General features: G+C 39.7%; 1 protein-coding gene across 2 annotated transcripts in view; it reads right to left on the bottom strand.

The window, feature by feature from the left end:
- The window catches only part of dph6 (diphthamine biosynthesis 6), a 77,795-nt gene that overhangs the window by 38,890 nt on the left and 13,943 nt on the right, over window positions 1–24,962 (bottom strand). For both annotated transcript variants that reach the window (XR_477963.2, XM_007576212.2), the window contains exons 4-5: window positions 8,843–8,916; window positions 7,414–7,532 (exon numbers count right to left, since the gene is read on the bottom strand). Coding sequence is in view for 1 of the 2 variants with exons in the window: in XM_007576212.2 (XP_007576274.1) it covers window positions 7,414–7,532; window positions 8,843–8,916 (193 nt within the window). In the remaining variant the exon portion in view is untranslated. The remainder of the gene's footprint in view (window positions 1–7,413; window positions 7,533–8,842; window positions 8,917–24,962) is intronic.

The following is a 24,962-nucleotide window of genomic DNA, read 5'->3' as shown; positions in this document are numbered from 1 at the left end:
CTTCTCGCCTCCGGAGTTTGAGGCCTCAGCGTTGAACTTCATCTCACCCAGAAAGAAAGTGCAGCCCTCAATTTCCTACAGCACATTCTTCACCGCTCAGACACAAAACAAAGCTCGCAGTACCAGGTGCTTACGACAAAGAATAGAACAATAAAAACATAACAGGACATGAACATAAAATGCTAAATTTGAGGAAATTCCAAACTAAGTATTTGCCCTTTTTCCTACTTTTACAGTTAAAAAAATAGCAGTACGATTGTAAAGTCACACAAGTGCAGCTGATGGTCTTTCATTATGGCTTTTCTTATTTTTTCTACAGAAGTATCTCAATGAATTAAAATAATGTTCTAGATAATATATTTCTAGAATTAAATTGTAAAAGTGAAACTCATTTTTGAATAGACTGTTTAAACATGGAGTCATTTTTTTTTCAAGGATTTAATTCTCCAACTTCTAATGATAATTGCTGACAGAAAATGAAAACCCAAAGTTCTGCTTCTCAGAGGATTAGAGTACTGCATCAGCCCCCAAAAAAGGGCATTTTGAATGGAAAGAAGGGAAGGAAAATGTGTTGTAGAAAACATTTCACAAGAATCGGGAATAACAGCAATGTTGAGAGGACAAGTCGAGCGTATATTACGAACATCACTTTGCTGATAACTCTTCATTAAAATTGGCCCTTTATAATATATACCATGTTGGGTTATCAATACAGTTACAGCTGCTATCTTAAGGTGCTGTTTTTTTCTGAATATGTAATTTTGAGTTTGCAGGTGTCAGGTGTCTCTCCTGATTGGTGGAGCCAAAAGATGGGCAGATTTGGGCTGGCTTCCCAGGAGGAGATGGCGGATGATGCAGATCGCCCCGTTTTCATTCTTTGCTCATCCCAACCTGCCACACCTTTTCTGTGAAGCACCTCTGAGAACTCATTCAATGCTGTACATGATTGTGAGGAGTCTATGTGTTATCGGTATGTTTATTTAATATTTTAGACAAGTCGTTCCGTGTTTTGGCCGAAGTCCACGCTGAACCTGCACCTAGCACCTTTTCAGTGTTGAAATCTGAAAAAAAAAAAAAAAAAAAAAAAAAAACATAATGTAAGTCATTGTAAAAAGGGTACAGCTGTGTTTTGTGGCTCACCTTCATCTTGGTGCCTAACCACTCTGAGTCAGGTCATTAGAGCAAAGTTTACCAAAATTAAAAGGAATAAAGTCTTGAGCGCTTGCATGTGTGACTAATCGTTATAGTATATGAGTTTCACTTTTATGACATTTCAATGATATTTCAATTTACTTCAATGCACCTGTACATTATCCACATGGTTTTCCTGTGACTGGCATGATCATTAACAAGTAACTGATGACCTATATGGGTGAATCGTAGAGTGGTGACAGTGACACCACGGTAATAAAGATAGTTGTGGAAAATGGCCACATAATTTCCACCGAAAATCGAATATAGCTCCTCCGCTAGCGCAGATCACGTGGTCCTGCTCATTGGCATGGTCATGTGTTTAATTAGACAAATGAAGTTAATCCTAATGTGAGAATCTCTCGTCTCTCATGGCCTGACAACCTCAAAGGTTAATGTGTCATCTTCAGGCCCCATGAGGAGCGACGGCCGGAAGACGAGAGGAAAATGGAAAGGAGATGTGAAGGAGGGATGTCGCATCCCATCCCGCGTTCATCTTAATCCCAGCTGCGTGTCTGCTGTGGGTCTCCGTGGTCCAGCGCTTCAGGGAGGAGAGACGGAGGGCCATGGTAGTGAGGAAGGAGGGGAAAGAAGGAGAGTAGACAGGGTGTGGAAGGATAGAATGAGCAGGCCCTTATTCTCCTCCCAGGGGATCTGTAGTCTTAATTAGTGTGAGAATATCTAATCTCAACATCCTCTCATCTTAACCCCGCCACAAAGGTAATAAGGAGGGTGAAGAAAAGCATTAAAATTCAATCCAATTAAAATATCCTCTTTAATTAGTCATGCCTTTTAACAAATTTTGAAAATTGGCTCCGAGCTCCTAAGGGTGGGTGCAGCGTTTTTTAATGTGTTCATTAACTTCCCAGCTCTTAAATAATATATGACACATAATTTGATATTTACAAGGAGAGAACGGGATGACTGAAACCTACGACGACAGGAGTGAGTGATAAAACCATACCAAGATGGCATTAATGTGGAACTATTTCTCCAAAGACCACTTAGCACTTGTGTGAGTGTTTTCCTAATTGATGTTCCAGTTGGAATTAAGGTTACTGAAACCATTTGTACATGAAGGAAGCTGGAACGAGGCTGCACTTGTACAATATATGCTTTGCAAACTCCTAAAGAAGCCATCAGCGCAGGCTACTGGCGATCTAACACCACTCATTTGCATGATCTCCACATCTCTGTCTCCTCTAAACCTGTTTTACAACTTGACCTAAACCCAATTACCTAACCTCATTATGCCACATTAAACCCAAATAAGCCCACTAGAAGCTGCCATTAGTCTGCCACCAGAGACAGTAAGACCACTCTTTGGAGAGACACGAGCTTTCCTGAGAGAGACTGAAAGGAATGACTCTCTTTTAAAAGGGCCTTTTACATCTTATTATCCCATAAAAGTCCAGTTAAATTCAGTGAACTTTAAAACTTCAGTGTCCAGTAATGACTAAATGCATTTTTTAGAAGCACGGAGATGGCATTTAGGGGGCAATATTCAAGAAGACGACAAGGTTTACAAGGAAACCAGATGAAAACTGAGGTTTCCTTAAACTGAGCTTGAATAAAACAACATTAAAAACAAGACAGGTGACAGAAATACAATGGGTCGTTGAGGAATTGTGAGTCAAATACCAAAAAGGCATATAATTCCAGTACTAACTAATTATGTACCAATATTGATTTAAAGCTGTATTGTGATATTTTGTGATACTATTTTAATAAGAATAAAATGCACTATATGAACTATTTACTACATATATTTAGGTAATAATGACTATCTGATTGGAAAAGTAATCATAGCAATAAAATAATCGTCGACAGCAGCCTTACACATTTGTAATGCGGTTCTTTAGGACAACAGTTAAGTAAAAAAAGCTTTTGAATCACTAAAATGCATACATTAACTGCATTTAATCATATTTTCAAATTTATTGGTATTTGTTAATACACTCAGAGAAAATAATAAAAATAATTTAAGGAAAATTCTTAAAAATATATATTAATTGCAATTCAATTTATCATCTTATGGTAGACATAAGAAGTCTATCATTAGACTGCCCCTATGTAAAAAACCATTAATGTTCATTAAAACTGATTCAAACGTGCAGTCTGGCCAAACCCAAAGAATCCATAAAATCTGGCTTCACAACCTTAATTATATCACAAGAGATCTTTTGTCTGTGATCCAATAGGTCAGGAATGTTCTCTAGGATCAAGAAAGAGAGAAGTTAATAATGTCAAAAACTAAGATACAAAACTTTCTCTTTATGCATGAAAAGCTTTTTGAAGAAAAAAAACTTGGATCCGATGGAAACAATGGAAAAGCAACTTTTGTTTACTCAACAGACGTTCACTCAGGAGAAAAGGCTCCTCTCACTTCTATCCTTCTTAAAGTCAGACACAATTATCTCCAGGCCTCTATCCTCTATCTTCCTCTATATCTTTTGAGAAACCACGATTAGTCTTTCAACCCTTGAGAAGGTAGATTTTTGCTGCCCAGCAGCGCTGGGTTACCTATTTAATTAAAACTTCTTGTGATTTTGCTTACTGAGCCTAATGCCAAATTAAAAAGCTGCGAGATTCAAGATACTGTCTAAACTGAGCTGAGCACAGTATTGCCGACATCCGCGGGCTGTCTTAAGATCTGGTGAGCGAGCTGACAGCTCCGCTTTAATCCCTGCCTTTAGAGAGAAAAAGCAGAGAAAATTGGATTCATGATGTGTAACATTTTAGCCTTTAAATGGGTGAAATAAGCATCTCCTCCCTCGTAGGTGAGCCGCATCAGCCTTTAAACACCGTTTTTAAAGATCCTTCGCCAAAACAAAAGCTGTTCACTATCACCTAATCTTTGCAAGGCAGACAGATGATTACAGAAATGAAATAAGGAAGGAGAGGGAAGTGGTATGGCACAAAGCATGGTAGGATTAACAGGATATGTGAAATTTGTCAAGCTCTTATCTGAAATTCTGTTGGTGTGAGAAGCATAATAGGCAGCATAAACTTTGCTACAATCCCATCAGGGTGTAATCTTATTTTCAGAAAGAAAAGCAAAATAAAAGAAATAACCTTCAGTGAAGTGGGCACCATTTAACCTTTTTGTAACCTTGTATCTGGTCGGTAATATGCTATACCGACCAGATACAAGATATATGGCAAAAATATATCACACATACTTACCCGATCTACATCTTTCATAGATCAGTCTTTCACAGAACAACCAGTCGGAGCAATGGAGGAAGGTCTTAGCACTGTCAATCATGCTAGCGTATACGCTGCTCACGCCCTTCCTTTAGCTCTGCAGTACTGCAACACCTTCCCCACAGCAGAGCCTACCATGAATGCTCAGGCTAGTCAGCATGGTCCTCTACGACAGTGGATAGACAGTTTTCCTGGAACCGCAGGGTGTTTCTCCACTTGGCACCTGCCTACACTGCCAAATTTTGGTATTTTTATATACTTGTTAAAAGATTTTGCAACTATTTCTGAGCTTTGAGAAAGAGACTGACAACTTTTTTCTTACTGTGACAGCAATTTCATTAGGAATAAATTAGGAATAAATCAAAAGACAATAAAAAAAACTGTAATAAGTGACATAACATCAATGTCAATTTAATTATCTTCTAAAAATTAAGCTTTATTAGATACGAGTTGTAGCTCGTATCTAATAATCAGAAAACATAAGACTCCCAATGTCTGAGGGGAAAAGAACTCAATTATTCAACATGAAAACCTTTTACTAGTCATTATCACGACTATTAATTGTCCTGAAAGATAAATTAAATTATTTTTGTGGTAGCTTAAAGGCTGCATTCCAGTTCATGCAGACAGACCTCGATTTCGCACGTGCCAATTACTCCTGGCAGGACCAATTAACTGCTGAACCTGTGCCCTGATACATACCTGCACTAATCAATCAATTATCTAATTACATGAATATTTTATACTAGCTTTTAGAAATGCCAATTAGCATGGTCAGCTCAGGAGATATTGCATTTTAAAGAGACAGCTTCAGAACCACACAACACATTTTTCTTTAATTAGAAGCATTTCCTGGCATTCATTTGCATAAACTTGGGTGATTGAACTTACTCCCCTCTATGACAGTTGGCATCTTTAAAAAAATAAAAAAAGGTTTTAGGCAGTCATCAGCATGCAAACACACTTTCAAGAAGAAGACTGACTTTGAGCATTCAGAGAGATGCGCTTCAAGGATTTCTAGTCTTGGTGGAATTTTGGTCGACTAGAAAAACTAATGATGGAAAATAAATCTTGAATGATTTCTCATTTCTGAGAATCAAACAGAGGAAAAGAAAAAAAAAACATTTCAGACTTCTACAGAATATCATAAGCTGTTGCGGTTGGGATTTGAGACGTAAATTTAACCTTTGCCCCAGGAAAGTTTTTTTTTTTTTTTTTTTTTTTTCCCCATCTTTTTTTAAAGGTCTGCACAAGTAAATCCCTCAAAGACTCATTTTCTTTCTCTGCCACACACAAAAACCGAAGCCCACCAGGTACGCCCTTCTGTTATCCAATCTCCCCTAAGCAGCACACCTCACTGCTCAGACCTGCTCCCTCCAAAGCTGCAATTATGGGGGGGCTGCCTAAAATGCCTTTGGCGCTTGCCCCTCTATTCAATTCTCTCCTTTCTAATTACTACTGCCTTGGGACAGGTGAGAAGTCAGGCCTGATACGATCTGCTCGCTTTACCTGTAGCCAAAACACACACGGACACGTACGCACACAAACATCTTCAGCCCGGACGCCAAAACATACGCATAAGGCACCCGAGGTGATCTTCTATTCTAATTATAATCTTTCAAAAAAATTTGAGGAATTTGCTTTCAGATCAAGTTGTGTTTGGTTTACAAAGCTTGGCCGGGTAGGAGAGTTACAAGGCGACACGTCTTCAGTGAGTTGTTCTCTTAAAAACATTTCTTTGATTTAATTTCACGTTTAGCCCATAAATGGAAGACGAAGAACTACTTTTGTATTTGAACAAAAGCACATTTGACAGTTCTACTGAAGCCCTCATCAGTCGGTACTATTTGATTCTAAAGAAGATAACCTAAATTTATCATGTCTTTAATTGATTTTAAAGCAAAATCTCTCCTGCTTGGTTACTTTAGCGAGAAAATAAAATCTTGAAAACAGCTCTCCTTTGATGGCCATCATTTTTATTGTCAAACCCCTTTTATTTATTATTAACATAACAAATGAGTGTCGGCTGCAGCAACTTAAGTACCAACAATAAATGGTTTTGTAAGTGCATGCCATGAGGGGTTATCTAAGCAGTGTTGAAAGGTAGGCAGAATATCCTAAACATACTCAGCTCCACAGGTCATCACTCAGCTGCAGACTCCGATCCGACTGATTGCTTCCAAAGGTGACAACAAGCACTTAACAGGACGTAAACAGTGTGTATATAATGACCTCCCCCTGCAAGTAATTTAAGAGTAAAAAGAACCATTTGTAGCCACAATAATCATTTATCACTGGAACAGCCCAAAAGAATCCAGCTGCACTGTCAAGCAGATACAGGTACGGATCCTGACATCATGTACTCGAGAGAAGAAAAAAGGAAAACTTTTGTTCTATCCCTACTGTTTTACAGTAACCTGATCTTTCTGTCCTCAGGCTCCAAAACAGGCGAGAGGAGAGCATGTGACTCCATAGTAACCCTCTTCCCTCAGAGCTGAAGCAGTTGAAGACTGCAAATGAGAGAACCGAGATTTTAATCTTCACTTCACGGACCGCATAAATGGAGCTACGCATAGGTGAGCCTCTCCTGCACGGTGCAGACATGCGCTGGTTATTGACAGCTTGCATTAATGTGCGGGGCAATCACCTGTGAGTATTTCTCAACTGCCAACCATCTCTCCACCCACCCCTCCTAACACAACGCCACAATAATACCTCCCTCCGCCTCCTTTGTGCTTCTTATCTTTTCATATTGTTCTCTGGTTCAATTCATTGCCGCTGGCGCAAGTCTTAACACCGCCGCTAAGCCGCAGATTAATGGGTTGGGTAGTACTTCACTCGTCTCCTTGTCTTCCTTTAGATACACCGCTTCTTTCCACCAACTTTCATTATAAAAAGTTTGCGTTTCTGAACAGCTTGGCACCTCAAGAAGAAGGAAATGAAAGGAGGGAAACAGGCAACTAGAACAGAGGTTAACTGGCTGGGGCACAAACAAAAGACAAGCAAAAATCTCACCAAAAGCAGCAACTTTGATGAGGATGGCCTGTAGGTCGGATGATATCATCTCAGAGAGCAGCGACTCTTGGTCTCGGCGCCACAGGTAGGCCAGGGGCTGCAGACCAAGCCGCAGACATCTATGAAACAAGTGAAAGAGATGCAAAGTAGTTATTATTGAATATCTGCCCACTTCCGAACATTGTCACACCCCCATATTGGCCCAGCACCTTATCTATTTACATGAAATCTGTCACCCAGATAGGCCCACAGTTCACGGCTTATTAATGGGAAACAAAAAGCCCCATTTAAAGAGTTGTATTACATCATGCAGTCAGAGGTAACATGAGTCAAACTGTATATTCACAAATGTCCACTCCTCAAAGAACTGGTGGGGAGCATTGCATCTATTACACATGCACAAATATTTGTTGGTATCTCTGTTATAAAATGTGCTGAAATTCAGCTCATATTGTGGCAGCAGTAGGATAATCTCACAGTGAAAAATAAATGTGAAAAAATACAACTATTAATTTGAATATACTTCGTGAGAAATCTTAATCTTGTTTGCTAAACTCTAGGCCAAAATTGAGCTGTTTTGCAACAAGGAAGATCCAGTTTGATTTGATCAAAATGGGAATTGTTTCATGCAAACTATCAAGTATGGTGAAATACTATGATGCGATGGGCCCACATCTTCGCCAAAGAACCCCAGGGACTTTGTTATAAAGCATAGCATCTTGAACCAGATCATTTTAAATAAGACTGTAATCTGGTGGCATCAAGAGATTGTGCAAAGAGGAATGGTCAATGAATGTTTGCTCCTACATTTTATAATGTTATGAAAAAAACATAAGTCCTTCCTAAAGAACAACGTACAAAGGCTAGTAACTGTGCAATGTAATTTCACATTTATAAAAGATGTATCTTAATGTTAGATTTCTTATTCTATTAAATAATGGGTCTCAAAGGGCTGGGTTTTTAGTTTACATTTTTGCTATTGAAATAATCTTTTATCAGTGGTGCCAATAAATGTGGTTGTGTCTCTATTTCATATACATGTGAGTAAATTTAGTATGTGTTGTTAAATCAACAGCTTTAGTGCTGTGCTGTCTGCAGAACAAAAGGAGGCCAAGCTGGTGGAAACTTGAAGGAAAAAAAAAGTAAGGAGAACTAATGCTTTTCTATTGTTAAAATTCTTTTATGTTTAAAGATTTGTTCAGAAAAATATTGAAAATGATGAGAAACATAAAACAAGCCTGAATACAAATGGCATAAGCAAAACAAAATGTGTGTACATGTGACTGTGTACGAGTACACAGAACCCTGTCTTAGTTTAGTTTAGTCACACAAGTGAGGGAAAAACTGGATGTAGCATTTTCCTTTGGTGAACCACAGATTGTGCCTTACTTGAGTTCAGAGGAGCAAGTAAGCTTTGCTGTTGACTTACACATTTTCCACACGGACCCTCTGGTAATCGGACAGAATAGCTCCTACAGACACTGCCTCAATGGCCTCCTTTTCCTGTGAGGACAAGAAACAATAATAGTTCGTTGTTTGTTTGTTTTTTATTATAAAGGAAAGACAAAAACTTGCTTGGTAACAGAACAGGGGTGTCGCATTCTCCAAGAGTAAACTATTCTTTTCGAACTTGTAATGGAATCCAAATGACAAAGGGCACCTAAATTTCCCTTACTGTTCAGACTTTGGGCTTATTAAGGTATCCTTAGTACTGCCGATGAAGGGAGCTACACATGAAGCATATTGTAAATTGCATGCGCTTTAGACAACCATCCCAATAAAACGTCTTAAACTTTCCTCTTGCTCCAACTTTAACTGCGGAAGCGTGGCTAACATGGACTGAATGGCTTTGTTCACTTCCTGTTGTCAAACTACAACCATATATACTACAGTTCAAAAACAATGCAGTAACTCAATGTTGTCGTTCACAGGTCTGGCTTCTATTTGCTGAATGGCTCAGATTAAATGCATCCTGAGAAATTGAGCTCAAAGGCACAAATCCCAGACAGAGCAATGAAGGGAGGTGAGAACTGAGTGGACTTTCAAAGGAAGGCAATGGTCGCCCTGGGAGGTTGTGTCTTAAAAACTTAAGTGTGTGCCAAGATGACGGTAAGCCATTACAATTCATTCATGTAAAGCTGGGTATGCATAATGCTGTATCCCAGTTTATTAATGGAGAGATAAGGTGTGGCAGAAAATTGTCCACAAGCAGCAACCATAATCACAGCTTTGAGAAGATCGAGAAGCAAATCCAATTCAAAAGTTTGGGGACATTGACAAATAGTAGAGAGAAACTGGGGTCAGAGATTCAAGACTCACTCCACACAAATTTATCTGGGACATTGGCTAAAATTGTGTCATTCCTTGTGTTAAACCAGAATGAAGTCCAGGAGAATTTCTGAAATAATAACATTTTTGTTAACGTTCTAATTTACTGAGAAACAACTGTATCGACATCTGGTCCAGATTTTCTACCCTCTGCACATCCAGCCAAAAGATGGAGCCACACTGACGACTTGAAGCACCAGCGCAACTTTCCATCTGTGAGTGGCATGTATCTTTAATATTGCTAACGGCGTATCTAATTGCTCTTCATATCATATTCATACTTCAAAAACTGTGGGACAACAATGCACTTGAGAGATGCTGGCGCAGCCTTGAGATGCATTCAATCTTCTTACAGGAAAACAGGCTTGATCTAGAGTGACACACTCAAACATGCACAAATACACACACGATCACGAGCAAGAGCCACATGCTGATGGTTATACATCCTCATAAATGCCTCCATGCCCCCCTCCTCCCTCCTCTACCCACACACACCTGCAGATTCATTAGAACATTACATGGGCTGTAATTAGAATGAGAGGCAAGGGTAGGAGCAGTGGAGGGATGCCCAAGTCTCCAGTAAATTACCTTGTAGCCATTATCAATTTCCCTGGCTACTGGTCCTTAAGATAACCCCCCCTCAACCGCCACTGCCCCTCTCTCTCCCTGTGGTCCCTTCCTGCAATTTTTCTCTGCCTGATAAACATGCTGATTAAAGCGAACACGGTGTAAACCTTTGATACTTTCCTAAATGAAATCCATGCCCTGCCTGGGGCTTGATGCTGAGCTCAGACACACAAGCAAACCCGCATGCACAGCTCCACATAGGCACGCCGGCTAATCAGATAAAGGATGCGCTCCGTGCATGTGCTAACTGTGCAGCAGAGGAAGAGAGGTATTAAACTGCAGACATGCAGTCCAACACAGAGATATCTTAAGAAGGGATTTTCCTCAAGTTCTAAAATCTCTCCAGAGAGTCCAGGACCAGAACATACATTAGAGTCAATCCCATTGCCTGGTGACAGTAATTAAGTCAGACTGATAACATTTCAGGCCAGCATAGAGGGAAAGGTGGCTGCAGGCGGTGTCATGTAATTCTAGGTAAGCCTCGAGGAAAACACCACTCTAATACAATGATAACCTTTTGCCTAAATGCAACTGTCACTCTCTAAAGAGGCAAATTAGGAGCCACGGAGTGGAATTAGGGAGGACAGACAGAAAGCTGAGAAGATTCACAAAGGAGAGAGTTTGTAAAGGAGCGTGCAACATCAACACCAATTTAGTCCCTCGGCTTTAAACTTGGCAGGACCTGACAAGAGCATCAGAGCGCCAGAGCAACAACAAATAACAGCTTCTTTGTGTATTTTAGTCTGTCTGTCTCCCTCTATCTAGCCTCTCTCAGGAGGCAGGCGGTTGTGGGTACTTGGACCTCAAAGGTTCAACTCTGCCTCGTCTAATTAAATGGCACCTCATTTTTTTTTTTTTTTTCCCTGGCTCTCATTACATCCCATCGCACAGCCTTACAGCCTACTCGCCACTAATTATAACATGAGATGAATTTCTCACACATCCCTTTCTGTTTGCAGTGGAGACTTTTGCTACTGGAGCATTTGGCAGTGGCTTTGGGAAATGATTATTTTTGGATGAGGCTGTGTTTTTGTCGCCATTACAGAATTGCCAGGAGACAGGCTGGAATGAGGAGGGATAGCGCTGCTCTGGAGATTATTTTTCAAAATCTAGTCCAAGACTCAGGGTGAATTATTTCTGAATAAGCCATAGATTAGGAATGATTGATGTTTTGGGTATTCACACTACTATGAAAACAAATTTGTAGTTTTTAGAAAAGCTGAAATTTATAGTTAAAATTAAAGATATTATAAAAACAAGGTAGTTCAGTAAAACACTGAATGAAATAGAATCTTTTCCAGAGCTTCTCTGACAAAACAATACTTTGACCGTTAGAGGTGAAACCTAAGTAATATTAATAATCAACGCAAAGGTTCTCAGGAGGGTCAGAACCCAATTTGCAAAAGATATTTTCTTTTGCCACATTCGCACCAAAAACTTCCTTGTAGTTACTGTGAGTTCATGTGATAAAAAGCATCACAAGCTAGTGAACAATTGTGAAGAGCAAAATAGTTCAAGTACGGTCAAACTGGAAATGCTCTGTGAACAACACTTCTAATTGGATTTAGTTATGAACTTTGACTGGGCCATGCTAACACATTGATAAAATGTTGTTGTTCTATTGCATAAAAAAAATAAAAATACAAAAACATTTGTAGTTGAAGTGTGATAAAATATGATGGGGTATGAAAACTTTTGAAAGTCCCTGTACTTTGTTCTTAATTTGTTATTTTTGACATGAAATGACCCTAACCTTGTTCAGACATTGGGGTTTTTATCCAGCTCCTGCCCAGGCCTATTCTGGCATGGTGTTGTGCAACAGTCCAAACCCCTAGAAGCTCCATCAAAGGCAGGCTAAACAAAGGCATGACCTGACTTCCCATGTCTTCTCCAGCAGCCAGAGAAGCTATTAATGAGGATCTATGGCCCACAGCAATGGAGGCCCTTAGTCCCTCTAGCTATGTCCATCAGGATACTTAGCCCCATGCAGTCATTAACTTCTGTTACTAATTGTCAAATTCATTAAACTAATCCTTCCCCCACATCCGGATGTCTCCTGTGGAAATAGATGGAGAGGCCTGAGTTATTAAGATGTCAGCTGTGGAAAAGATTAAGACCAGCAGACACGCTCCACAAAGAAACGATACGGCCATTAAACTCTATATCAGGTAGCGTGTGATGTATTTTGTAATTATATGTACATTCATCTTTGGAAAGGAGTAAAAGACTGGTTCAAATGTATTCACAGTCACAGACATGCCTTCAGTCACGAAATCTATCTGCACTAAAGATACATACAAAAATTTAGCTGAAGGAAGCTGCAATTCTCTCCTCACTTGGGTAGATATTCAGTCAGGGAAATGTTTAACAGCCAAAGCCATTAACAGCAACCAAGGCAATTAGAAAGCCATAAAATATTAAAAATTCAATATTCATATTCATATGGAATACATCAGAACCCTCATTAATGCTCTCTCAATGGCTGTCACAATGAGCTTCTAATTATACACCCTAACAATACAAAGCTCTAATTTGCAGAATGGTGGGTTTCCAAAATGCCAGATTCAGTCTGAGCCCAGAGCTGCCAGATTGTACCTATTACAAACGCAAAGTAACAAATTATCACCCAGGGTTCCTATGCATTTTTCATGTCAAAAATTTAGTCTAGAAAATGACATTTTGAAATAAAACACGTATAAGAATAGCTTATTTCTCAATAACAGAAAAGATGAGTTTGAATTCATGGCAGAAAGTTCTACAGGTATCAGGCTTTAAACATGGAACCTGCAGAAGCACGGACAGATCCTGTAAACGATGGCATAGGGCTTAAAATCAGGAAATCTAAACCTTTTTTTAATGCTTTTTCCTCATACTGGAAAATACCTAAATATAATTCCAAACCTTTCCAGAATGTCCTGATTATAAATCCTCTTTGTAAATTGCAAATTGGTGAACATATACGACATAATGCTTTACATGAATGTTGTGTGTTGTATGTAGTGTTCTATCTGTAATATCAGTTTGGTGGAAAACTGAAGAAGGTGGAGGAATTCAATTAAAGTGCATTGAATGACAGTTTGCACAAGGGCACAGAAATCCTGTCTGCTGCTCTCCAAAGCTGCAATCACAATGTCATATTATCAGCACGTCTGACCCCATAGCTTTAAATCCTACACCGCCTTGTCTTCAACATTCTACTCCATCCGGCCTCCTCTCTGCCCCACCTTCCCTGCATCCATCATGTAAGTGACTGGATGTGACACAGTTTTAATGTTGCCTGCATTAGATGCACTCTGGACCCGTTTTAATCTAATGGGATTGTCCTCTTGTGCTTGCCCCCACTGTGGGAATATTGGGATGGGGGTTGCTGTTGCATCTAAAGTGGATGCAGTGCAGAGTTGGGGCCTGTTGGGGTCAAGCGATCTCGTTTAATGGAATACTGACAAAGTCCCGGGGCGTGATAAGGTGCCCTGACAGCTTAGACATACTAAAATGACAGGAAGCTGAGTCTGAGCAATGGAGAAGACAGCTGTTTGATTCTCTTTACCTTTCTGTACGATCCAAAGTGACAACCTGAGTTCAGAAAGAGGCAGGTTACAGCATATGGAAAGCCATATACAAGAAATATTTGAGAGTGTTTATAATTATGTTGCAGTGGTTAACATTTAAAGTTTAACCATTTCCATCCGGAAACAAGAGTATGTACTGAGGGTTTCAGTTACAACAAAACAGTAAAAGGACATGGAGGCTTAGCAGGTGGTTATCTAAAACACATATTAGGCAAAATCTTGTTCAAATAGCTTTTCAAAAACACATTCCCTACGGTACACTGGTGTTGCTGTGTGTTTGAAGTAGCTGTTGAATGATGGGCTCTTCCTTTGCGCTTGCAGACAGGCTGGCTAGATGACTCAACATGTGTCAGGTCTCAACCATGCACACTGCTGAAGCAAGAAAAACAAAGTTCCCACTAAGCCAGCTGCACATAAACTTCCAAAGATGATGTAGCATGAGGACGTGGAAGGAAGAAGCAGACCACAGAAGAGCATAATCCTCCGCTTAGGCTGCGATGCAGGTGTGACCAGCCAACAGAGGATACGACATGACATGTTGTCTCTTCAGGCCGATGAATGAGCTCTGCTCATCAACCAGAAATGTGAGGAGTGACAGGCAAGTGTGCGCTGACAAAGAAGGAAAAATATTGAATTTATTCATGGAGGTGCAACGGTGGCATTCTGTTCTATTGAGTTTGTATTTGGGCATGTTAAGACAAGGGGTAATTTACTGAGACTTTATCTAACATCACAAAGCAAAGCAGAAAGGGACTTTCAGCCTCCACTTGGAGGTACCAGCCTTATTTTGATACCTGCAAACTGTGTTCAACTTTGTTATCATATGTAATTTATATGAATGTAAACAGTTTACTACAGCATTCATTTCAAATGACAGAATTAACAGAGACAGAATTGTTTTTGACAAAAACAATTCTGTTTTTGACTAATACATTTTCCACGCATCACAGGAAAATGTAGAAATTCATCAGGGGTTGGAAATGTAGTGAGATTAACATTTGCTGGGTTTCCTCTTAAGATATATACGTCTACGTAAACACACGCCCAGACAGTTGTCAGGCAGGGAGGAACGAGTATTTGGCCAAAGCAAGCACTGCGTCTTTGTTTCAGCTGGCCAAGGACAAGGAGGCTTTCCTTATCAACACACAGTGAAAACTAAATGGAGAAGCAGAAGACAGTTATGGATGGTTGAATCTATGCAGCTTTAGCAAAAAAAAACAAAAAAAAAAAACTTACATCTTACCAGGTTTCAATCAAACTGTCACTAAAGGTTTGCTCTTAATCAACTCATAATTTTTGGTAAAGTCGTAAACATTGCAGCAAGAGCTTTCTCTGGGAGACAAAAACAAAGTTATGATCCCAGAGCTGTTGTATATCAACATTCCCGTTTGGCTGGAGGGAGGAAAAAAGGCATTTGATACAGGAAGTTGCTTTCAGAAAGTGAGAGGGACAGAATCAAAGAGCAAAATCCAGCGCCACAGAGAGGCAAACTATGTCAGTTGTTTTTTTATGGCCCAAAGCAAACGCCTGGTCCGCAGGGTGTACACACGGTCATGTGTTCATGTCCATTTACACACAAAAGCTCCAAATTGTAAAAATCTTTCTTTTTTTTTTTTCGGATTGAGCTTATATTCCCAGCTTTTAGCGTTATAACTCTCCTATCCTGCATCCTTCAAAGATCTCAAAGACCCCTCCTCTGATCCCCAGAGAGAGAGGGAGAGAAGAAATCACAGCACTGATACTGGTTTAACTTACTCTTCAAGCTCCAGACTGTATTTTTTTTTTTCATAGATGGTTTTAACTGCGGAAGATGATGAAGCCTCCAACAAATATTTTTGAGGGGAGAGTGGTTCACAGAACAAAATCCCTCTAAAATGTGGGAAGATTATTGGCAGGGAGGTGAAAGACTTCACTTATTGCATGGTGTGAGGCAGATAGCATTAAGCTAGCTGTGCGTACCTCATAAGTTTAAAAGATTTAAAAGATGAAATTCCTAGAGAGGGAGAAAAGGGAAATTTGAGAATATCATTTTGATCACCATAATTTTCTTCCAGGGTCAATTCAATCCCAAAAACTTCAGTGCAAACAAGCTCCATGATGTCTTTAACATCAAAATAGCACCAGAAAACAAAGATAAAAAACAAAAACAAAAGAAAACACGCTGTTCCTCAATGGGACAATGCTCAAACCTAGCAGTTTGTGGTGGCTCATGCCGTTGGCAAGGCAAGATAAGACTATCAGCTTCCATCATCGCTAAACAAGATTGAGCAAAGTACATTAAGCAGAAAAACACAAACAAATTACAAAGGCTCTGGGAGGCTCGGCTCTTTATCTAATGTTTGCGGCTAACCGGTAGCGTCAGCTGGTGGGAAATGGGCCTGCATCTAATAGATCCTGTCCCACCATTTCCACACGGCCAAGCGAACAATACACAGCGCCATTATCTCACTGCTAATGCTATCCTTCCTCAAGTGCAAAACAAGCCTGTCGACCAACACAAATACAAGAATCTTAGAGCTGAGGAAAAGATAACAAGGACTATCACAGAGAGGCGGCACCGGAGATCCAGCTGCTTGAAGGAACCTTCGTGAGAGGAAACTGTAATACATTCTTAAACTTACCTGAATGCCACAAAAAAAGTTTATTTATTTCTGAAATTCAGTATAAGGAGTGCTATTTTTTATATGGTTCAATTAGACAAATTGAAACTGATCAAATAAAAGATGATATTAGTAAGAAATGTAGTGGCAGAAATAACTGTGGTAGAAAATCAACATTTATGGCTACAGCTTTGAGAAGATTATGAAGGCAAAACCCTTACAGAAACTGCCAAAAGCACCAATTCCTGCTTGAATGACCATGGTCATTTTACTAGATGGGCCAGCAAACTGGGCTGACATTAAGTCCACAGAACATCTATGGAGTATTGTCTAGAAGAAGACAACAAAAATCCAACAACGTAAATGAGCTGAAGTCTATAATAAAAGCAACCACTGGCAGATTATCTCCATGCCACAATGCACTGATTCAGTAATTTATGCAAAAAGAGACAAAACTAAGTATTGAGTGAATGTATTTTAAAATACATAGACATTATTTTCAGTACACTGACATTTCTACATTTAAAATGATGTTTTTCAGGAATCTGAGACAATATTTAAATATTCTGTGGACATATGTTTTGTGATTTTTCATTAGTCTGAAGTCATAATAATTGAAATGAGCTGAAATAAATGCTTGCAATAATGTATGATAGATTCCCTGTTTCACTTTACAAACTAAAACACTCAAACTTTTTCATGATTTTAAGATTTCTCAAGCTGCATCTCTAACAATAAAAACTTTGCACAAACAATTGCCTGTTGGCCCAAAACAGCTTGCGAGCGACTTCTAATAACACCATTTAGATGTCTCTTTGCACCACAAACCACCTACAATAAGCCTGCATTAGCTTTATTATCGATCAGATCTTCTAAACCCTCACGGTGACCCCAGAGGTCATGATTTATGTATTAACCAGCTTTTTAAAGAAATCCATTTTCCTGTTGAGCCCCCGATGTACGTCTAATGCGGCACCATGCTGGTAATCAGAGAAGAGTCGGGTGTTTGATTCTGACCTGCCCCCCCTCCTCCACCTTTCATGGTTCACACTGCACCTCAACATCTTGTCTCGCAACACCTCGGCTGCCTAATCAATACCGCTTGGCTCCTGGTTCAACCAAAGACACCTCCACCTCCCTTCACCACCGTTCTCCATTATTCTCCTCTACCTTCGGTTCTTCTGCCTTCTCTCTTCACAGCAGGAGGCACCTCAATCAGGACGCACGCGTCTCGGCTTCTGAAGAGTCCGGATGAAAGTGCGACAACAATGCAAGGAAGAAAAAGTTGAGGAAAGGTAGAGAGAAAGAAAGAGGGAAGGCTAAAAGAAGATAATTCTTTGGACTTGTGGATGGGCTGCCTCGACAATCTCCAAGGGCCCCGCTCCTGTGTGCGGATGTCAATAACATACCGTCAGTGGGGGGGAAGTGGAGTGTGTATTTAATAAAGGTCAGGGGAAACATGGAGAAGAGGAGGAAAGAGTGTGTGTGAGTTCAACAGAAGGATTATCTCACTAAACACAAGGTGTTTTAACCCACATGAGAGGGAGGGAATTTTTTAATCTACAAAGGCCAAAGGTCTGTCTGCCTCTTCAAGATTTTTCCCAACTCATCTCACCCCTCCACCTCTGGAAAGAGAAAAAAGATCACCCATTAAAACAGAACAAACTATTTTAAAAGTTGTATTTCTGAGAAGTCAGACATTAAACAATTTAAAAAAAAATTAGATTTGAAAGTAACATTTCCGTCTTCCTGTAAGCGGGGTCTCGCTGTGACAGAGACGTTACAGGCCGGCTAATTAGAGCTGGCGGAATAGAACATGTGCATAGATATCATGTATTGTTCCTCATCACTCTAATGAGCTTAAATGTCTTTGTCTTTATTCATCAGCTCAAAGGTTGCAGAGTCGATGCGATGGCGTCATTTTCATTTCCTACATCTCAAAGTATTCATACCCCTCAAACTGTGTCACATTTTGTCATGTTGCAACCGCAAACTTTAGGGTGAAATCATGCATAATATCAAACATTTTCACCTAATGTAGTTTGAAAAGTGTGGACTGGATATCAATTCCACACCCTCTAATATAAAAGCTTCACATAAAATCCACTGCAATCAATTATCTTCAGAAGGTGCCTCACTTGTAAACAGAGTAAGGCTGAGCAAAAATCCAACTATTCTGTGAAAGCCTTAGAGGTTTGATAAGAACATCAGTGAAAAATGAAGGTAAATAGACACAGCAGAAAAGTTGGGGAGAAAGTTGAAGAGCGTTTTAAAGGAGGGTTAAGAGTGAACATCGTTTGAAGCGTCGTGCCGCTGAAAATTTACCAAGATACAGCAATCTACCTAAACCGACATGTCAGACAAGGAGAATATTAATAAGAGAAGCATCCAAAAGACCTATGATAAGTCTAGTGGAGCAGCAAAGATTAATTGTTCAGGTGGAAGAGTATTTCAGTATGCCAAGTAGTTTTGAACTCTGGAAATCTATGGAAGAGGGTTAAGAAAAAGTCATTGTTGGTATGAAGCTATTTGAATTTATGTTTGCAGTCTGTCTCAAGCCGTAAAGGTGAGACATTATGAGGTGGAAGACTCTCTGGTAATATTAGATCAAAATTCAACTGTCCGTGGTGGAAAACTACGACTACCCATCCAATTTAAAACACGGTGATGGCAGCATTTTGCTGTGGGGATGCAGTTCTTTAACAGAGCTAAAGACGAGACAATTCTGGAAGAAAACATGCTAAAGGCTGCAAAGGCCTTCAGACTGGGGCAGCCTAAACTGACTTAGTCTGAGCTATTTTGCGAAGAACAGGCAAAAATGTTACTCTCTTGTTGTGCAAAGCAAAATTGACTGACTTGCAGCTGCAGTTGCAGCAAACAGGGTTTCTACAAAAAAAAAAACTGAATAATTTTGCAATGTGCTGTACACGTTGACGTCCTTCCAAAAACATTGTTTATGTCTCTAAAAAGAAATGCAGCTAATAGCTACTAATCCATGGCATCTGCCCTGTTTGGAGTTGGATCTAGGGAAGAGAAACAGAGTGCATGGATTACTGAGAGGAGTGAGAACACCTCCGTCTAACATGGAGTGCTGAAAGAGGCCGAGCTTGTGGAAAGGTGTGCAGTGAGAACAGAGATAGACCTGTTATCATGTAACAGGGGCCCCGATTAGAAATGACCTTGAACAGACAAGGGTGCATGGAACGCGCACACACACACGGACACGCACAACAGGGGTCACGGGGCACAAAGAGCCACTGTGTCAGGTCACAGAACACAGAGAGAAGGATATAAGATTTGAGGGATGCGATATGACTAATATGAGGGGTTTTGCAAGCTTTGGGCAGTGGGGAGACTGGCGTTACAGCCAGGGGTGACTGACACTGTTGATCTGTATCACACATCAGAGCGGATCACACAAAGCAGAGCAGACCAACCTCACAGTCAAGTATGGGCACACAACTCGCAAAATAACATTTTGTAACTCATGCGCCTCTGCGGTGACAGCGCTTCCATTTGAAAGCAAATATGAGTATTTAAACCCTAAACCACAACAAAAAAAATAAATAAAAATCTTTCTGCATTCAAGTGTCTTAGATTTATTTCCCAGATGACACAAAGATGCAATTTATTCTGTGAAAATGCAGCCTCAAGCAAAAAAAAAAAAAAAAAAAAAAAAAAAAAACGTCAAAAACTTCTTCACCCAAACTGTTATTTCAGCTTCTCAAAGGAAGAGTTCAAAGATCAGCACCTAGCAGGATGAGACAGGGTACGGCGTGGCTTGCATGTTGATCAGGTTACACACTTCAAAGAAGTGCTGCCATGCACAGCCAGCGATGAGAGCAAAGAGGCCAACTAAAGAGCCACATTGTCATTCTGCCAATATTGCCACTGCCAGGGAAAGGTAGCTCATTTTTTTTCTAATATAATTGGAGGATTTTTTCCCCCTCTATCAACAAAGGTTCTGAAGAATATGATCTCTTCCTTTGAATTTTCTGAATGGCTTAAAACATTCTCAGACAACTTTGCTTGAGCAGAGAATGGGAATGATCCATAGATGGCACTGTTGGCTAATGCTACAAGTTTGCGCTGCCAGCCTCGCGAACAGAGGAGGAGGAGGGGGGAAGAATATCCGCTTTTAAAAGTCATCAACTTTGGATCTGGGAAGAGGGAAAAAAAAAATAATCTTTCATCTACATGCAAGTGTTCTTTGCCAGATGTAAGCTTGTAACTTGAAAATAATTCAACCTTCTAAGGAGTAACTTTAAAATGTTCATTAGTTATTTATTCCATTTATTTCTTCCTATTTGACATTTGTTTCTAGTGTTTCTTCAACACTTTTTATTATTTGTTACTGTTTGCTCAAAGTGGCATTTTCTTAGTTTTATGTCCCTTTTAACCTCTGCACAGCACTTTATCACATTCCTCTATAAAAGGTGTTCTATGAATCATAATAAAAAAGTAATTGATTGCTTTTAAGTTATCATTTTAATTGTTATATTGTTTTTATTTTATAGCAAAAATGTTTTTACTATTAGTTTTATCAAAATCTATTCTCTCAGCAATATGTAAAATTTTTGTAAACCCCAAAAATCATTGTTTCTGTTTGTTTTTATAAGAAAAACAGTGAACCTTAAAACACTAAAAATGACCTTAAGACATGTAAATAATTTGTTAAAGTTGAATTTTGTAGGAAAGTTGACAATATAAATAAAACTGACCACAATATGTATGCAGAGCACAAGATCCAACTAGGAAACTCAGAGAGCAGCAGCTGAAACTGAAATCTGAGCCATCAAGTTGTACTCTTATGGTTGCCATCACTCAGTAAGCAAAAGAGGAAGCCTGTTGTTTATGGTGAAGGATTGTTGATGACGGTGAGAAGGGTAAATGGGGACATGACTGGAGTTTCTGCAGGCCTACAAGGGCCCCATGGGAGTCCAACTGCCCTGATCTATGGCCAGTCAGACTGAAGAGGTCAGGCCAGAAGAGCCCTGGAAATGGGAAATTAGCAGGCTTTTGCAATTAGAGAAATGGCCACAGGCAAGGATGGTGTTGCCTCACATGCAACAGAAATATTTAAATGTAAATGATTACGAGACGGCATAAAAAACAGAAAGCAGGCTGTGTGAAGTTGCATATAATCACAGCACGAAGACTACATCAAGAGGTTTTCGGTTTAAAAGTGTGTGTAAAACTGGGCGATTTATTTAGAAGATGATAAAAAAAAAAAATTAAAAAAAAGGGCAGGCTGAAGGTTTGAAATGCCCACGGGCACTCTGACTGGCCCTTGCCACTAGGTCTGAATGTGTGAACATGCAGAAACCCCAGAGCAGCCCTGCGTTCCAGATAAACATGTCTCCACATCAGCTCTTTAGAAAGGACCACGAGAAAACGCTATCTGTCTTATTTCCAGCACATCGAGCCAGCTCTCATCTGAAAAACAAACTCCACACTCCCAAAAGAGGCGTTTAAATTTTGATGTATCTGGCTAAAATAGGAGGTTGTGTAGGGGTGCGGCGGGAATAATGCGTTACACTGCACAGGATCAATCCCCGCACACTGTTTGCGCTGACAGCAGGAAGAGCTTTTGCCGCGGTTGAAGTTTCTGTCCAGGTAGCTTCCTCATGGCTGCAGGCGGTCAGATAGGCAGCGCTGAGTTAACCACACATGCACTTATCTCAAAGCTGTCAGTCAGCCACCCCTGCACCGCACCGGACCACCGAGGTCCTCATACATAATTTGCCATCAAATGAATATTTTCTCAGCGTCCTAGCAAACGGGCTATTTGATGAAATATTCATTCGGTGATTAATTTTTGCATCTGATCTTCTGTCAACTGAGATGAAAAAAAATTTTTGAACTTTTCCTGTGAAGCCATTGTTGAAGGGCACCTCTCTCCAACTTTGCACATAAAACTTTGATGAACTGATGCAGCATGCATACTATTGTTCCGGAGTGAGACGGAGAGGCAACTTACCACACTTACAAGTGAAGTTATGGCATACTAAATGAGACAGACTAAAAGCACAAACACGACTTTTTACTCTTCTGAGCAGATTAGATGCAGATGATAACAGGTGTTATGAAGAGTGCAGCAGCTCAGCTGATGCTACAACATAAGCAGCAGCTCCTTACTGCAGTATGAGGAAACAGATGGTTAGACTCCATCATACATCATTCATACGTTGCACACATTTATCAACCACCTTTTCTTAGCAAAACCAGACTAAAAGTAAATAAAAGGCTCATTTGGAATTATGATAAGTATAGTGAAAATGTCTACTTGCCAAAGTAATTTGACCTTTTTGGACAACAAATACAATGAGAAAAGCGTAAAACTGGATGGAAAGGGTTTGGAAAAAAAGCATGTGAGACTGAATCTTCTTGAGCAGCAGGAAGTAAGCGTCCGTCACCAAGAAGAAGGAAAAGGGTGAACATATGGAATCGTTTCAAATCTTAAAAAAGGCATTTTGCGAAGCATGTGGAGCAACAATACCTGGCAAAACACAGCAACTTGAAGAGACATCTGGAAGCAGACCATCCCGCACATCCTAGATCAGACATGTTGGGGTCAAGACCTGCGGGGCCTGGGCTACAGACCCAGATAAGAAGTGAATGTAGCTCATAAAACTGAACAAACCTCAAGCTGAGACAGAAGTTACTTCGTAAGCCACAAATCCTGCTTCGCAGTTCAGTTTCACTAAACTAAGTATGGATATTTGCAAAAAATGTAGACTTCTTTTTCTCAGATCTTTTGAACCATTTAATAGGGCTCCCTTTGCATTTGATTCAACCATAATGCTACCACCGTAGGCATCCCATATGCACTGTAATTTTTCTTTAAAATCTTNTAAAGATATTATAAAAACAAGGTAGCTCAGTAAAACACTGAATGAAATAGAATCTTTTCCAGAGCTTCTCTGACAAAACAATACTTTGACCGTTAGAGGTGAAACCTAAGTAATATTAATAATCAACGCAAAGGTTCTCAGGAGGGTCAGAACCCAATTTGCAAAAGATCTTTTCTTTTGCCACATTCAAACCAAAAACTTCCTTGTAGTTACTGTGAGTTCATGTGATAAAAAGCATCACAAGCTAGTGAACAATTGTGAAGAGCAAAATAGTTCAAGTACGGTCAAACTGGAAATGCTCTGTGAACAACACTTCTAATTGGATTTAGTTATGAACTTTGACTGGGCCATGCTAACACATTGATAAAATGTTGTTGTTCTATTGCATAAAAAAAATAAAAATACAAAAACATTTGTAGTTGAAGTGTGATAAAATATGATGGGGTATGAAAACTTTTGAAAGTCCCTGTACTTTGTTCTTAATTTGTTATTTTTGACATGAAGTGACCCTAACCTTGTTCAGACATTGGGGTTTTTATCCAGCTCCTGCCCAGGCCTATTCTGGCATGGTGTTGTGCAACAGTCCAAACCCCTAGAAGCTCCATCAAAGGCAGGCTAAACAAAGGCATGACCTGACTTCCCATGTCTTCTCCAGCAGCCAGAAAAGCTATTAATGAGGATCTATGGCCCACAGCAATGGAGGCCCTTAGTCCCTCTAGCTATGTCCATCAGGATACTTAGCCCCATGCAGTCATTAACTTCTGTTACTAATTGTCAAATTCATTAAACTAATCCTTCCCCCACATCCGGATGTCTCCTGTGGAAATAGATGGAGAGGCCTGAGTTATTAAGATGTCAGCTGTGGAAAAGATTAAGACCAGCAGACACGCTCCACAAAGAAACGATACGGCCATTAAACTCTATATCAGGTAGCGTGTGATGTATTTTGTAATTATATGTACATTTATCTTTGGAAAGTAGTAAAAGACTGGTTCAAATGTATTCACAGTCACAGACATGCCTTCAGTCACGAAATCTATCTGCACTAAAGATACATACAAAAATTTAGCTGAAGGAAGCTGCAATTCTCTCCTCACTTGGGTAGATATTCAGTCAGGGAAATGTTTAACAGCCAAAGCCATTAACAGCAACCAAGGCAATTAGAAAGCCATAAAATATTAAAAATTCAATATTCATATTCATATGGAATACATCAGAACCCTCATTAATGCTCTCTCAATGGCTGTCACAATGAGCTTCTAATTATACACCCCAACAATACAAAGCTCCAATTTGCAGAATGGTGGGTTTCCAAAATGCCAGATTCAGTCTGAGCCCAGAGCTGCCAGATTGTACCTATTACAAACGCAAAGTAACAAATTATCACCCAGGGTTCCTATGCATTTTTCATGTCAAAAATTTAGTCTAGAAAATGACATTTTGAAATAAAACACGTATAAGAATAGCTTATTTCTCAATAACAGAAAAGATGAGTTTGAATTCATGGCAGAAAGTTCTACAGGTATCAGGCTTTAAACATGGAACCTGCAGAAGCACGGACAGATCCTGTA

The sequence above is a fragment of the Poecilia formosa genome, unplaced genomic scaffold (assembly GCF_000485575.1).
Source record: "Poecilia formosa unplaced genomic scaffold, Poecilia_formosa-5.1.2 Scaffold8, whole genome shotgun sequence".
In the NCBI taxonomy this organism is placed as follows: domain Eukaryota; kingdom Metazoa; phylum Chordata; class Actinopteri; order Cyprinodontiformes; family Poeciliidae; genus Poecilia; species Poecilia formosa.
Note: the sequence above shows the minus strand (reverse complement) of the source record. Positions and strands in the feature narration are given on the sequence as shown.